At 40.8% G+C, this 17563-nt stretch overlaps 1 protein-coding gene across 14 annotated transcripts in view; it reads right to left on the bottom strand.

Moving 5' to 3' along the window:
• Nucleotides 1-17563, bottom strand: part of AKAP13 (A-kinase anchoring protein 13) — a 293291-nt gene that overhangs the window by 202103 nt on the left and 73625 nt on the right. For all 14 annotated transcript variants that reach the window (XM_074354303.1, XM_074354305.1, XM_074354308.1 and 11 more), the window contains exon 2: nucleotides 14156-14199. In XM_074354303.1, the coding sequence (XP_074210404.1) occupies nucleotides 14156-14188 (33 nt within the window). In that variant the 5' untranslated portion in view covers nucleotides 14189-14199. The remainder of the gene's footprint in view (nucleotides 1-14155; nucleotides 14200-17563) is intronic.

Here is a 17563-nt window from a genome sequence, read left to right as displayed (position 1 = left end):
TCCAGAAGGGGAGAAACTGTATCTTCTATATTCACATATCTGACATGCATGAAACAATTTAACAATGGGCCTTTCACCAAGTGCTAACTATGAACCAGCAGCACTTTAATTGTCTTACACAGATTAGGGTTACTATATAATCCCCTTAAGCAGTAGTATTTTAACAAGGTATACCAAGTATCTAGCACACAGCAGACCCAAAATAAATGCCCCCACCTTACTTACCCCCACCATGTGCATAAAAATAGCCCACATTTCAGAATCTCTATGTCTTTACTTTCCTATATACTCTCTCCTAGTAAAACACATTATTTCTCAAACAAAGCCAAATAAAGCAAAAAATTTTACTATTTTGGGTTTATATTTAATTATGAGTGAAGGATTTTAACTGGATGGCAAAATTGGCTTTATGAAACCCTCTGAAAAGCAGTCATAAAGGAATGCAGAAAGAGAAAAAATGATTAATTTTAAAAGTAAATTATAAAGCATAAAGATGGTTAAGCCTTCTAAGTGATAGTAAATAGCTATATGGGCATTACACAACCCACAATACTTAAAAACCACAAAGTAGTAAGAAGTATTTTATCATCTCAGATGAGAGCAACATTTTTCTTATCCAGCCTTACATGGTGAAACCAATGCAAATAAATATTCAGGTTTTTTTTCTTTTAAGTTTTCCTTTTAAAGTACCGAAATTTTAAAAAGAAATAAATTAGCTCTATGAAAATCTAACCAAGGTGTATTACACATTTCCTGGCCTTCTTAAATACGGACAGGGAAGGGCAGGAATACTGACTGAGCAACACCTGTGTGCTAGGGTCTTTGTAAATGGGGACAACAATATTTAACAGTTGAAGAGTAAATTATATATGGGAAGCACTTCTCAATGTATCTGGTACTTGGTAAATATTCAATAAGTGCTAGATGTTGTCATTTTAAAATCACACTTAATCCTCACAAACACCCTACAATACAGGTTTTATCCTGCTGATTTTACAGATGAAGACTCAAGGCTCCCACAGCTGGTTAGTACTAGAGCAGGAATTTAAACCTGTATCTACTTGACTCCTGCACAGAAGTAACTTTTCTCTACACGGGTTCTCAAAGTGGTGCCCCAGAACCAGAAGCATCATCCAGAAACCTATCAGAAATGCAAAACTTCAGCTCTGCCCCAAACGCAATAAATCAGCAGCTCTGGGGCAGCGGCCCTGCAACCTGTGCATTAAACAGATCCTCCAGGTGATGCCAAGTTAGAGAGCCAGGAGCCCGCACTGCACGGCTCCCCACTGGTGCGGCTCCCACGGAAGGTCTAGTGCCTGTCCCTAAACGGCTCCCCTTCTTCCCAAACAATCCTGCTTTTCACTGCTCTGTTCTGCCTTCAATAATCCCATCAAGTCCTCAGCAACACCCACTTCTTCCCGCACCAGGGAGGGGAAGAGCCGACACACCGCAGCATATCCTGATGTCTGGAGCCCAGGCTTCAGAATCAAGAAAAGCTAGTACGAACTCACCTCTACACTTCCCAGCTGCACGACTTCAGCAAGTGACTGAAGCTCTCCGGCCCTAATTCCTCATCTTTAAAATACAGAAAATATTATCTCATGAGGTTGTAGGGTGGTCAAATAAGAAAATGAATGTAGGAGATACAGCACAGTGGGTAAGTACTAGAAGGTATTCAATAAATGGAGAATCTTAGGATTACCATTTTATTTGGGGGGGGGGGGCGTAGGTTTATTTATTTTCAATGGAGGTACCAGGGAATGAACCCAGGACCCTGTGCATAATAAGCACACACTCTACCACTGAGCTTTGCCCTCCCTCCCAACCGTTTTAACACAAAGAGCATTTCTGCTGCCTTCTACTGCATACACATACCTCACAGCAAATGAAAAATCAAGACCACAGCCCCATAATCTACAGGAAGACTGAGGCTGGAATCTCAGTACACCATTTCTTAAAACACCCACTTTTGTTTCATAATAAAGACCCACTTCTAATTCTGAGACTTAGTAAGATATGGAGAACATATAATCACACCCATAGATGTGGCAAGGATAAAACAATTTTATGGAGATCTGAAAAACAGGGGTTTGTGGAGAAAAGATACTGGCTATGGGAAACACCCACAAGAGTACCTTCTTAACATTATGCTGCCTGGGGTCCCTTAACTACACAAGGTAGGATGAGCTAGACAATGCTGGCAAAACTTAATAAACTTTACTCAAAGTAGAATTTAGGAACACAGGAAGTGACCAAAGAGGAATTCATAGTCACGACAGTAGTTCAAGATCACCTCTGGCCTTCAACTAGTTCAAGATGACAGGAATGGAAGAAAATAAATCCACCATCAGACTGGTGGGTCCCATGGACCAAAAAAGGAATGTACCACTGCCTGAGTAAAACTCACATTTCCTTCTGTGGACATAACAAAGAGAGACAGCTGAAAATTCCGCCCCAGCTGCCAGATGCTCTGTATATCACACAGGGTCAGCAATTAATCCACACAGAGCTTTGTGAAGGGCTGCAAGGATGCACAAGGGCCAACACTTCTTTTTTAGTTTAAAAAACAGTAAACAACTAAACAAATCTCTGAAAGTACGAACAATGTTCTACCTACTTAAGGATGAGGACCCACATAAAAGGAAACCATCAGAATCTCTGGAGGAGAAATGCGTAGGAATAAGGAAAAGTACTAAAGATGCATATCACCAGCTCATTAATCAGTAAGTCAGTGTACCTTTCCGAAGAATGTAATTTCCACATCCCTGCTGATACAAACAAGTCCCTAATGTTCTCCCTGTCTGGAGCTATCTATGGATTTCTGAGTTAGATTCAGTAACTGTATCTGTACTCCGTGAACCTACTAAGATTTCTATCTCAGTGACACAGCAAATTCCAAAGAAGGAAATGAAAATCTTTAGTCTTACAATAAACAGATTATAACAACTTTTTTTAGTTGATGTACAATATTATTTAAGTTATAGGTGTACAATACAGTGATTCAGAATTTTTAAATGTTATACTCTTATTTATAGTTATAAAATATTAGCTGTATTTCGTTGTACAATTTACCCTTGTAGCTTATTTTACACATAACAGTTTGTACTAGAACTTTAAAATGTAAATCCTGCTGTTTTAGTTTCCCTATCTGTAAAATAAGAAAACAATCCTAATTCACAGGCTTGTCCAACCAATAAAATGAGTACAGAGAGATGCAAACACAGAGTTCCAAGCAAACAGCCCATACACAATACAAAAGTATTAGACTGTCTGGGGTGAAATTCAGTTTTCACCAAGTATCATCCAAGTTTTTCTAGAGGCCCTATCTCAGGGGTCAAGGTGACACTTTGTCACTGGTTCCAGGTCACAAAGTCCCTTGTGTGGCTTCATCTCCCAAGTGATGATCTATAGTGGCCTATCCTTCAGGGTCATAAACCTTACCCCCCACCCCAAAAAAACCTAATCTTTGATTAATCTCATCCATCCATGGAGCAAAGCTCTTTCCTGAACAGCTTTAATTTTATTTAACAAAACAGTGAGAATCTATTATGTGCAAGGTACTATGATAGAAGCCGAAGTTAAAATGAGAGTAATAAAAACAATTTAAGTATAAAGCCTCTGCCCTGGGGTGCACACAGTAAATGGAAAAAGGCACATAAGGAAAAGTGTACTCATTTATTGCATATGAGATGTTATAGCAAAGTCCATACAGAGTAGCTGGGGCCTGGATAGGGGAGTGAAAGATTCCACAGGAGGCTGAAGGTCCAGGAAGGGCTCCACAGAAACAAGTGACAGGAAATGTGTCCGGAAAGATGAGCAGGATTCTTTGTGAGTGTGCTGGGGGTGGCGGAGAGGGTTCACTGTATTTCAGAGAGGGGGAGAGATGCAAAAACTGTCTCACATGGCAGAAGGCTAGCTCACACAGAGTAGCAACTGGTTTACCTGAAGCACCACTGACTCAGCATGTAGCCCATAACTGGGAGTTTTAAACTCGCAAATGCTGGCTGCTGGCTTCAATTTTTTTTTTTTAATTATGCTGTCCAAAACTCAGTTATACAAGCCTGTTTACAACATCAATCCAAAACCCAGGTGCTCTTATCAGTTCCACTGGCATCATGAACTGCTCTGCTAACTATATAAAGCAGATCTGGCTTTAATTATTCACAACCAAACAAGAAAGAAATTGTGAGAAATCCCAAATGACATAAAAATATTGTGAAGAGTAATGTGAAGCATTAACTCTCTTAATTGAAAATCATCACTGCCTCCTGCCAAGAAATAAGCAGTCCTATATTCAATACTACACACTTGATGTTATTCTGAGTCAATAATCCAGTAATAATTTACTCAGGAACCTGCCACAGATCCGTCTATTTGAAATAATATCCGGCTTAATGTGTATAATTTTCCATGTATCTCCACAGTCAACCACTGCTGATGGGTTAGCAGTCAGCCATATGCTGGAAGTTCTACTCAAAATGCTCCAATTTAATTCATAAGAAAGGGGCTTTTAAAACTATCTTTTTTTTCATTTGGTTCATGCTTAAACACAGGTGCATCACAATCATGTGACGGGCATATTTACAAATGGCTTGTAGGGACCCCCTCCAAGCATTCTGCTTCAGTAGGTCTGGGTGGGGCCTGAAAAATGTGTGTTTCTAACAAGCTCCTGGTGATGCTCAAGCCAGTGGTTAGGAACCACACTTGGAAAACCAGGGCTCTAGAGCAATCCAGGAAGTCAGTCTAGGTCACCCCACACACCGACTACTGCTGTGAGTAGACAAGGTTTGTAGGATTTCTACCTTACATTTGAAAAGGGTGTGGGAAGTAGAATTCAGTGCTAAAGCCAACCGTGAAATGTAAAACGTGACATAAGCATCAGGCTTTCGGTTAGTTCCCAGGTCAGGAGAGGGTGGTCTATCAATTTGAGGGACTGGTAGTGAAACCATCCTTACCTGCAGAGACTAGACAGAAAGAGTGAGAGCTCTGAGTTCAAATCTCTGCTTCACCTCTGACTAGCAATGCTCCTTCCTCTATAATATGAGCCTTGCAAAGGGGAGGGGATAATGTATGTAAGTCATCTTATATAGAAGGGACTCAGTAAATGGCAGTTCCCCTCCCCTTTCTAAGCAAACCAGAGAAAGAGCTGTCAATACAAGTGCATGTGCAGAAGATGCAAGAGGAAGCTGCACAATATAATGTTTATTTGCTTTCGCGCTGCATCACAAAACAAAGGAGATGGGCCTCTTTAAGAACTACGTATTTAAAGTTTCTATCATCTGTTAAATATGCTTATATCATTTAATCCTCATTACTAACAACCCCCACCCACAGCTGCTGTAAAACATGACTGTTCTCCCTCCAGTGGCCAAGGCAGCTGAATACTCCTCACCAATTGGTGCTACATCATTCTCCCTCTGCCTCTCATATTAAAATCCTCAGTGGTCCCTTCTGTGGCTCTTTGATGCTTTCAGTCATTCTACCAGACAAGATCCATTTGTCTTGGGAACAGCGTAACAGTTCTCACATCCCAGTCAGCAAGCTGTAACAGTGAAGTAACAGGCCTGTTCACCTGGTGGCCTCTCACTGCTCCTCCTCTGCTCTCTACACCTCTCATCAGTGTCGCTCTGGGTGCTACTCTCATCACGCGTCTACCTGCCCAGTCAGAAGATCTCCAGTTGCTCTGGATCCTGTTTGTAAAATGCTATATTTTCCTGTATCAGTGCTGGCCAAAAGAATTTTCTGCAGTGATGGAAATGCTCTATACCTGCACTGCACTGGTAGCTACCAGCCACATGTGGCAACTAAGCACTGTGCAATGAAGGGAATGAAATTTTAATTTTATTTCATTTTAATTAATTTAAGTAGCAACATATGGCTAGTGAACAGAGGAGACCTATACAACCTCATCTCCAAGTATTCTCCAATGTGAACCATCCTCTCCAGTCAAGCCAGAACCCTCACTGCCCCTGATAACATCCAGGCCTGACTTCAAAGACTGCATTTCCTTCTCTCACTCTGCTCTTTCCTCTCCGCAGCCAAATTAATCCAGGCTAATAGAGCCCCCATCTTTCCTGAAGGCCTATCATTTCTGCCAGCATCTCATTCTTCTCCCTGCTATGAACCATCACTGCCTGTGGAACTCATCCATCACCTGAACAGGTATTGTTTGCACTGTCATTTAACTCCTCATGCACCTGAGCCCGGGTGAAAGAATCTAATCTTCAAAGACCAGCTGCTCCATTCACGTAACAGGTGCTTCACACATACCTGGGATGAACTAAAGCTACAGAGCATTACACTTCGGTCTTCGCTGGACAGCAAGACTTCTCCTCACTAGAAGCAAATCGAAATTTTAACACCACCCCCACCCGTACACATGGTTATTCACATACTTGGGAAATACCAAGTTACTGTAAAAGGATCCTGCAGACAGACCTGAGAAGTCTTTGACCTCTATGTATCTTCATCTGCTCTGAAAATGCCAAGGAAAAATAAGAAATTGCTAAGCAAGTTTCTGGAGATGGATTAAAAAGTCCAACCAAAGGAAACTGAAGTTCTTGCTCTGTAAAACCATCAAAAAGCTAGATTGAGGAACACTTGACTTCCTTATTTCTTCTGGCACTAATGACAAAGTTGTCATTATTTAAACACAGTCCTCAGATCTGGCTGGAAAGGGCCTCCAGTCCACAAAATGCTGGAGCTGACCCATCAGACATGTATTGTTAAGGCAAAGACAGGTAATTCATTTAAAAGATCAAAAAGCTGATAAAGCTCTCTTTGTAGGAGCAAAATGTAACATAATAACAGCCAAGCAAGAGGCACAGCCAGGTTATTCAACTCCTGCTATGGAAACACATTGCCCTAGGAAGAGATAAAACGGTGCCATTACCAAATAGGTCCTCTTCCTTACAATGAGGCAACTGAGTGCATTAAAGCTGGGATAGCTTAAATTCTGCCGCTCTTCACAATTTTATTTATACCGGGTACACTTACTCAGGAATAAATTGTTTTAACTGCTGATTTTAAACCAGCTTCTTTGAGCACGTCTTCACTTGCACTCTCCATCTTCTGATGCCACCTGGGCTCTGAGGCCAGTTCTGATTAGCACACACAGAGCACATGAATCCAGTGCACAAAGCCCAAGTCTTCACTGAGGCTGGAAACAAGTCAAGTTAACAAGAATTCACTGCAGTGGCAGGAAATCACTCAAGTTTTTCTCAAGATCTCAATGTGAGTCAAATGCACAGGCTCTTCTGATTTCCCTTATATAAATGGGCTTTGGATTCATTCACAGGATTTGAACCATAGGTCCAGCATAGCTGCAACCTTAGACTAGTTAGTTACCCCTTTGAAGCCTCACTTCACTGGCTCTAAAGTAAAAATACTGACCAAATCTTTTTTGCCTCTTGTGAAGATGACTGACTCAGGGAACGTGCGTAAGCACCTACCATGGTACCCTGCCAAAAGGGGCTTCTCAACCAACACCAGTCCCTTTCCTTTCCTTGAGAAAACAGAGAACCTCAAGAAATGGTCCCCATTCTAACAGAAATAGTTACGATCGCTGGACATTGCTTTGCTTATTTTAGATGCAGAAAGGCATTCAGTGCTGAAGGCATTCTTTCTTATAATGTTCCTCCACCGCCAGCAGGTTCTTGCCTCCTCCCAGAAGCAGTTACATGCAAATACATTCAGTGCTAAGGAAAAAGAGAAAGGAAGAAGGACATAATAAACCAGATCTGCTGGGGTTCTGGAAATTTGTTTTGTAATTAGAACGGCTCTTCCCCTCGAAAATTTAATAAATGTGGGTTTTATCCAATCATATGGCAGGTAATGATAATTATCCCACATATAACTTTGCAGCATGCTTGGAAAAGAATTTACCTCTCACATCTGAATATCCCTCTGCTTTTAAAGTGTTTAACTTGTAAGGGAAAAAAAAAAGCCTTTTGGCCTTCCTGAGGGAGACCGAGAGATGTGCTCGATAGACCACAAATCTTGGGGACAACAAAAAACAATTTATTATTGAAGAATTTGAGAACTGCACCCCAAGTTTTCCCTCTTTAAATGTGTTCTTATGATCATCTTAGTTAGCGAATCATTAGCACCTAACATAAACCTTCTGAGTCAGTGTTAGGGCCACAGCCATCCATTCCGGAGTATCATTAACCATAAAGTGTCCAGTGCCCACTGGAACACTATGGAAAACAGTAAGAACATTATTCTCATACAGAAAAGCACCAAAGAGCTGCAGGGGCTGCACTTTACAAGAGAAACGCTCTGCTGTTCCAGGGCCTTGACCTTCCTTTCACTGGTCCAGGGCTACAAAGCCACCCATCCTCCTGAAGAAGCTCTAAGTAAAGTACCTGATCAACTAATTCGCCAGGGTGGCTATGACTGACTTCCCTACATCCATCACCCCTAAAATACAATGATTCCCTATGATTCATCAAACCATTCTCCAGTCCTGACCTCTCCCACAGAGCTCACTCCCACATGGAGAGCTGACTGTGGGACAGCCTCCTGGGTGCATCACCACAAGCTTCTGTCCAGAAAAGTAAAGTGTTGAGAGAATGGAAGTGACTCTCCCTGGCATATAAAACACAGGATTAACCCAGTTCTCCTTATTCTCCACCCCTAGAGTCTCCTTGTGCTTTGCAGAGCTTCAGGCCTGGCCTGGCCAGATTTCTTCTAGAATAAGCCTGGGGCATGAGATAAGAGGCATCCAAAGACCTTTCCTCCTCCTCCTTCCTCCTCCTTCGGAAGTTTAAAAATCTTGCTTCCTTTTCAGCTGTTAGTCTGGAGGTGGATTTATTTACTGTTGCTAATGTCCAGTTGCTAGGTGGCTCAGTCCGGTAGTGCTCAGTGTGTGGGTGTTGAGGTGGGGCCTATTCTGTGTTTTATAAATACCAACCTTTGCCTGGCTTTGTCTTTTATCATCTCATATCATTCCCCGTCCTCCATCTCTTCTGGGCAAAGTCTATGCTTTCATCCTGATAGTGAGTGAGCCCAAGGGTACAAGTACTACATTAACAAAAAAAAATCAGCAGTCACATAGTTTACTGTATGTTGTTTACAGTAAACAAGTGTTAAGTCCCACAAGGGCTAGAGATAAAATAATTCAGGACTCAGGAGATAGAGGCACTATTTCTAGCATGCCTTTTCAATTCACTGAATGACTAGGTAAGTTAGCTATTTCTCAGAATCCATCTCTAGAATAAAATTCTATCAGACACTCTGAGCTACACTTCGTAGGAATGCTGTACGTATTTCCTTACAACTGTAAGAAAGTTACAGATTCACAATAAAGACATTTTATCACAGTTATTTCCTTCTTAGCCACACTTTCAGTCAGAAAGATGACATCACTAACTAGGCAAGACTCACACAAGGTAAATTTAATAATGAAACTTGGAAATAAGAGTAACTTTAAGAAAGGCAGCTGTTCTGTCAAAAGAAGTGCTGTGAGATTTGCGTGCTTTATGCAACAATTACGGACAGTGTAAGACAGCTTGGTGTACAGAGGAAAGACTGGGTTTGAGAGTTGCAATTCCTGAGTAAAGCCCTAACTTCTGCATTTACCAGATGAACCATCTTGAGCTCTTGTTTCCTCAAGTACTATAAGGGTAAGAATGAAGCTTCCTCCACACACACCCCACAAGGTTGCTGTGTGCACCAAATGACAGTGTATGCAAATGTGTAGTTTAGACTAAGAGGTGGGATATGAATATGAACTCTTATTTTTAAGGAGTTGTCGCTTACAAAGGTCATGGGTGATGCAAACAAATGAGTGTCACACCAGTAGGTGAAGTAGTCACAGAAAACCAGAAGGTGAAAGGACTGCCCTGAAATCACACCAAACGTCGTTTATTCAGGTTCACAAATGGACGAACAGCAAGGTTTGAAAATTTTTTTCCTCCCAGAAGCAATTCAATCATAAAAGAATATAAAAACAAGCAGAATGTTTTTAATTACACTAACCTCCGATAAAAGAGAACCAAATCTGCTTTGTCCAAAAAAAGTTCCTTAATTCAAGAATATGCAATTTACATCTGAAACATGGATCTTAAAGATGACTACAGAGTACTAAAACTATTTTCCCTCAAATGGGTAGGCCAACATACTATGTTTAAACTACCTAACAATCCAGTCTGCCCAGGGCCCGCAGCTGCACATTAGGCTAAATCGGATACATCCAATTGACCCCAGCCACTGGGGCTCTGAAGTTCACAGAACACTCAGAGGTGCATGCTGTGCTGAGATTCAGAGGTGATGGAACGCAGGCCTCAGTGAGATTACCAAATGGTCTGTGAAATCCTTCAAGATCAGGCCTTCCCCTCCCTGAGTCTTCAACCTCATCCAGGAGAGAACATACCTCGCCCCCTCTGCACTCTGAGTCCCAGCTGTCCTTCCTGTTCTTCATGCTTACCAAGCTAGCCCTCAGTCTCCTGTACTTGTTCCCCTGGGCTAGGACACTGTGTCAAGATCTGCACATGGATGGCTCCTTCTGGTCATTCAGCTTAAATGGCCTGCCCCTCAGAGGCCTTCCCTGACCACCCAATCGAAAATAGCCCTTAGTCAGGCACAATCACATCACAGCCTAGTATTTTATTTATTTTCATAACACTGTTCTTCCCGATGTTTTCCTGTTTGTAAGTTATCTGCCTTTTCCCTGCTGTAATGCAAGTACCACAAAAGCAGGGACCCTTCTGTTTTGTTCATGGCTAAATCTCCAGCATCCAAAAAAGGGTTTGTACAAGACAGGCTCCTGAAAGAAAGAATTCCCCAGCTCCACCCCAAAATTCACTTCCATTACTAATGTGTGACTGAAATGAAAGAACTCTAGGAATAAAATTTTAAAGGCCCAAGTGCAGCCCAGATTTCTGGAACTCCTCCTCTCTCGATTCACGGCTGCCTTCTCTGCCACAGTTTACTACTCTAATTCCACCCACTCTTCCATCTTTTCAAAGAACTTGTTGATTCTCATAGTCAAAAGTTCCAATTTCTTTTTTTTTTTTTTTTAATTAAAGTATAGTCAGTTTACAATGCTGCCTCGATTCTGGTGTACAACATGATGTTTCAGTCATACACATACATATACATAGTTTTCACATTCTTTTTCATTATAGGCTACCTACAAGGTATTGAATATAGTTCCCTGTGCTCTACAGAAGAAACTTGTATATCTATTTTATATTAAAGTTCTAATTTCTTAAAGATGACTCAAACTATCTCCACTTCAAAACTAACTTTCTGGCCTCATATTCCAAGCCTACATCTCCAGCTGTCAACAGAACATCAATAGGCCCTTCAACATGGCGAAAGAACAAAGTTGTCACCTTCCTTCTTTGCCACGTCTGGCAATGGCATCAGTTGTCATTCACGCTTGAGTTCTCAATCAACTGTCAGTCACTCATTCTACTTTTTCACTTCCCATATCAAATAAAACATCTGGTCCTACTGCTTCTTTTCAGCATTTCTTGCCTCTGCCACTGCCTCTCCATTTTCACTCCCACTAAACAAACTAGACCCTCACCACTTAGAGGGAAACTACTAAACTTGTCAAAGTTTTTATTACCACCACCCAACGGTCCTGAAATTGCAATTCTTACAAATTCACCTGGCAATAATACTTTTGTAGAGGCTGAGGGAAATCCCTGACATAACTAGTTTGCCTAACACAAAGGATGTCCTTGTGGAATCACAGAGCTGACAGATGAGGAAACCAAGACACAGCCATGTTAAGCTCCTGGTGTCCGAAGTTCCAGGTTCGGCATGTGAACATTTCATCAAAAATAACTCATTACAACATTCAACAGTACTGCCACCTGTACAGTCTGGAACATGTCTTACATTTTTAACTATTGCAGCTTACTCTGGACACATTTTTATTCAAAGACTGATTAAAATGTTTATTTGGAATATTTGGCATCCAGTCTATTTTTCTTAACTTTCAGATAAAAGTTCTCAGGATCCAGTGTTTTTCCTCATTAACTAGCAATTTCCTCTCTTCCGTTGATGATACTCACCCCCAGATTATCTCAAATATAAACTAGGAGAAAAACTTCAACACACTCTTTCTATTCTTTTGCTTAGCACATTTTTCTCTTGGTGCAGAAGATTGACCCCCTCACCAACAGACTGTCACAGAACAGCTACAGTGGTCCCTCTCATCCCTAGGGGATGCCTGAAACTGTGCAGAGTACTGACCCTGAGTATACTGTTTTTTCCTATATATACACACCTACGATAAGCTTAATTTATAAATTAAGCACAGTAAAGAGATCAACAATAACTAATAACAAAAAAACAATAAAAATTGTAATAAAAGTTATGTGACTGTGGTCGCTCTCTCGAAATATCTTACTGTACGAATTTAATGCCCTTCTATCTTAACTAAGGCACTTATCACACACCGTGGTGGTAAGGTTTGCAGTTTGAGATGCAAAAGCAAAACTAGCATGATTTTATTTTTCCTTCCTCACAGCTTCATGGATAGAAGATTCTTTCTTTCTGTAGATCTCAGCAACCTCAGCATACAAATTTTTTTTCCTTCCTTATTAAGTCAAGAGCTTTCACCTTTTCATTTAGCAGAAGCACTTTACAGTACATCTTTGGCACATCTGAATTGCCGGCATCACTACTCTTGCGCTTTGGGGCCGTTATTAAGTAAAACAAGGGTCACCTGAACACAGCACCAAGATACCACGACAGTTGATCTGATAACCCAGACACCTACTACGTGATGAATGGGTGGGATACGATGAGCAAAGGGATGATTCACATGCCCGATGGGATGGAGTCGGATGGTGAGAGACTCCATCACATTACTCAAAACAGTACGTCATTTCAAACTTACGAATTGTTTATTTCTGGAATTTTCCACATATTACTGAAGCATGGTGACTGCAGGTAACTGAAACTGCAGAAAAAGGAAACTGCAAATGAGGGGGTGGGACTACTGTGTTTTTCTCACCCAAACAGAGTAAATCCCTGAGACCTGGCTCAGTTCACTGAAAGTAAAGGACAGTGCTGTTCTCCTTTTTAAAAAGAGCCAGCCAACTGCTCCATTAAGTATTATTGCTGATCGACATACTTGAAATCTGAAGTTTAAAATGCTCTTCTTCAGTAGATCCTGCCCAATTAGATTAAACACATAAATTATACATAAAACACTTATTAATAGTCCCCAGAAATGATCTCTAAGAGAGATCCCTGCTTCCCAAACAGAACAAGGCTTTTTTAAGCTTAACAAGCTTTACAGTGGTTTCTATGACAAAGCCTGGAAAACACAGATTTAAATCACAATTTACCACCAATGAGCTGTGTGACCTTATCACATTATCTTCAGAACTCATTTCCTCATCTCTAAAATGGAGTGGTCGAAGCAGATACCATCTACAGTCTTTATTAACTCTAAAGTCCTCAGATTCCATGATGGCAAGATCAGAAAACTTCTAACTCATCTCTTTGCCTCTACTCTCTCCTAAACTACCCTTCACACTACCACCACCAACGAACGTTCCCAAACTGCCGCTGTATTAGCTTCCTATTACTGTTATAACAAATTACCATAAACTCAGAGGCTTAAAACAACACAAATTTATTTTCTTACAATTCTGAAGATCAGAAGCCTGAGCGACCTTTTCCGGCCTTGATTCGTTCATTTACCCACTTCACCTTATAACTCCCTCACAAGGGAGATGTTGTATCAGCTTTCACGCAGACTCTTAAATCTGCTGATGACAGAGTGCCACCTAGTTGCAATACAGGGTACATCACGATAGCAGCAGGAAGCTCCCCACACTACTTTTACAGAAAGGTACTGTAGGTAAAAATAAGAAGCCACAGTACTATTTCTCAGGACAATGTAATTGTCTTATCAGTGCATCTTATCACCCCGATCAGTCCACCTCCCAAGTCTTAAAGATACCTGTTCTCAGATCAGCACCATGCATTATTAGTCATTTAATATTTACTAAATCAAATTCAGCTCCTCAAGTGTATTATGCCAGTCAATTCACGTGTAGATGGTTAAAAATTTGTTTGGTAACCACATGAGAGCGGTTTTTCTTGTTTTTTTTTTTTTTTGGAGTTTATTATAAGAAGTAAACGTTGAAAGTAAGTACAAAATGAAATCTTGTGAGTTACTCACATATAACGGAGCTTGTTGTGGATTAAGTTTCATGACCCAGGACACTGAAAAAGAAAAGGAAGAAGTACATAAGAATAAAATCAAAAGTTATCAAAAACCACCTCAAGTCCCCTAGATGTCAAGCATGGTTACATAAGCACAATCCTTACTGGATACCCAGCTTTCCTTAGAGGTTGGGGAAGGCAAGAAGGTCAAGTATTCCAGAATTCCTTGCAGCCCAGATTCAATCTTTTCAAGTAGGGAGGAAAGATTTCCCAATTGAAAAATAAAGACAAAAGGCTTCACTGTCATAGAAGTTGTTTCAACAACCGACCAACAGGATATTAAAAGCAGTTACCAAAGCAAGAACAGTGTGTGTTCAGTTATGCTTTTACATAACCTCCCAAATTCACAAAATGCTACTCAAAGAAGGGTCCTTCCCGGCCCCACTAGGGAGCATGGGGCAGAGGGGAGGGGCAAGAGAACACCAGGGGGCCTCTTCCTCCCAGCCCTCCTCTCAGAGAAGGGCAGCTACGGCCGGCCTCCAGCAATTGTAAGTTATCACTCCCCTCAAAGTTCATAGCTGAATTCCCTATTGTTACCTTCATTAAATAAACTCTCACAAAAATCTTAGGAAGAACTTTAGAGAAGCCTTTCAGGGAAATATAATACATCTCTGAATATTAAGAACAGCATGTTCTTAAAAGTTTAACTTGGTGATTTGACCAAGATTTCATCTAATTCAAAACTATCGTGGATCCAGAATTGTGTACTTCAGAAGGGCAGGTCTTTTGCCAAATACAATGAATTTGAGAATAAGCTAATCCCATCTGCGTAAGAGTCAGAGAAGTTAACCCAAGTGATTTCATTATAATTTGATCTTAAGTGTCTTACCCATAATCAGTAATTGGATTAAAATAAGGCACATACTAACCCGCAATACAAACAACAATACAGAAATGTCACTCATGCAAAAAAAAAAAAAAAGGTAAAATCCCACACTTGGTATTATACCAGATCACAAAAACCCAACAAATAAGTGAAATCCAAACAGCATAAATTGGAGGTTATCAAAGACCAAATTTTTAGAAGAGCAATGCCTTAGCAACCATGCATAACTTAACAGAATCCTTTCAATATTAAAATTCTCATAAATCTGCCAGTCTGTTCGTGCTGTGTGTGTCTGAGGATATCAAGGCTCACCCAGAAAAAGTTAATGCACACCTGTGAAAAAGTATCTATGACCACGATCCTAAAAACCACCACCCCCAACCAGCAGCAGGCCAGGGTTTCAATGTGTTCTGCTGAAAGACTAATAGCCAGGGGGCTCCCCACAATGACTGACCACCTCCCTGTCCCCCAACCCCATTCATTCTCCGGTCTACCCTCCACATTGTAACAGGCTTCCTGGGCTCAGGGCACCCTTTCCTTCCTGCCAGCCTTCCTTTAATGATTTTGTACCCCTAGGTGCTAAAATCACCTGCAGAAATCCACACTGGAAACCAAGCTTGAGAAATGTAGCAACAGCCAACTCTTTTGGTAGAAAAACAAAGATTTCCTGCCCATCAGATTCAAACAGCAAGCATGAATAAAAAAGAAAGACTGAAGATTGAGTACTTTCTCAACACGTTCAATACCCATTTAACTTAATACTAAGCTCACTGTGCTCACTTGTCTTTTAATCAGGTTTCCAGGTCCTGTTCAGACTTGCCTGGGACAAATGATTGAAAGAACCTATAAATTTATGAACCAATTTGCCTTAACTAACTTCTGAAGTATTCCTATCCTCCCAAGCAGAAGAAATCTCAGTGGAAATCAAAACAGGAATTAACACCTTGTAATCCATAAGGTTTAGAGATATCTGTGGAGACAAACCAGTGACGCACCAGCCCTCTGATGTTTCTGAATTTGCCAAAAAACCCAGAATGACTAGTGTAAGGACCATATACATGAACATATCTGAGTGGTTTCCACTGCATCTGGATGAAAGATCTGGTGAAACTCACTTGGCTCTAAGGAAGGGCTGATGCCTTCTGAACTGTCTAGAATCATGAACTCGACTAAACATATTTCAAAGCCAGAACCCATACAAGTTACTTTGATATGAGGATTAGCAAAGGATGACAAAAGTGTCTGTCCACCCACACTGGTCTAAGGGACAGGTCATTGTTGTGCAGGCAGCGCAGGCTGCTGAAAGAATAAATCTGTCAAAAGTCATCAAGGCAATGACCCCAGAAGCAATGGATTGGTAAATTCAGACTGCCTTTAGGCTTCTTCAATGCTGACACACAAGGGGGAAAGAAAGGACTAATATTTCTAGAGCTTTATATCCAATGTTATATTTAATCTCCATAAAAAGATATTATTTTTCCCCATTTCATTAGCAGAAAAAAATTCTTTCGATGATTAAATTATTTAATACCAACACCAAGAGGTGGGAGAACCCAGATTCTAACCCAGTCTGATGCCACCAATTGACTTGCCCTACCCGCAGCCCTCATTCTACAGAGGCTCTCCCCGACTTTGTTAACTCAACTCTGGCTGGGCATCCAGTGTTCCAGGAACTGTACTCAAGGCACTGAGGGCACAGAGGCTTCACAGAGCTTATTCCAGGAGTAACACAGATAAATAAAACACTAAAATAAATGGCTTTTGGAAAGTGATTAGTAAGTGAGTGCTATGTGAAAAACAAAACAGAGAAGAGGGAACAGGAAATAAGTAGGATACAGTTTTAAATACGGTGCTGAGGGACGGCCTCTGAGTTGACTTTTACCCAAAATGAAAGAGATTAAGAAAACAAGGGATACAGATAATAGATGAAAAATGTTCCAGACCCTCAAACTGGTCCTCAAACTGCGAGCTCAGAGTTCTGAGGTGAAGACATCCAAAAACTTGCTAAGTATAATGTATCAAGTTATTTCACACATTTAAACAAACTTACACTACTTGAGAACTGTTCTAAAAACAGGAGCATGATACAGGAAGGCAGTCTTTGGGCGAGAGCAAACGCAATTAAGAACCAATCTGTACTCCATGACCAATTTGAAGATCACTGGAGTCTTTGCTTTGTTAAAGAGATTTTTGACTAAGTTTCCCAAAAGGAGAATTAAAGAAATGCTCTATGTCCATGCAAGCATTTCATCAAGGAATTTTAAGAAAGAAAACCCTAAAATGTCTTCCTTTGCCGTAACTAACTAGTGAATGACTCTGAGCAAGTTCACGAGTTTACCAGGCTGCTTTCACGTAACACAAGCACAACACGGGACAGTAAAGGCTGCGTGCCATTTGAAAGAGACCATGAAGAAAAGAAAATATCAAAACTCAGAGACTTAAATGATATAATTTAAGTATGTTCACCAACTCTGCCATTCAGTAGTAGCCAGCTAGAGCTCTGAGGAGTCATAAATTCCAGGGGTGTGAAATAATGAC

The sequence above is a fragment of the Camelus bactrianus genome, chromosome 27 (assembly GCF_048773025.1).
Source record: "Camelus bactrianus isolate YW-2024 breed Bactrian camel chromosome 27, ASM4877302v1, whole genome shotgun sequence".
NCBI lineage: Eukaryota > Metazoa > Chordata > Mammalia > Artiodactyla > Camelidae > Camelus > Camelus bactrianus.
The sequence above is the reverse complement of the archived record's forward strand: the minus strand, read 5'-3'. Positions and strand labels throughout refer to the sequence as shown.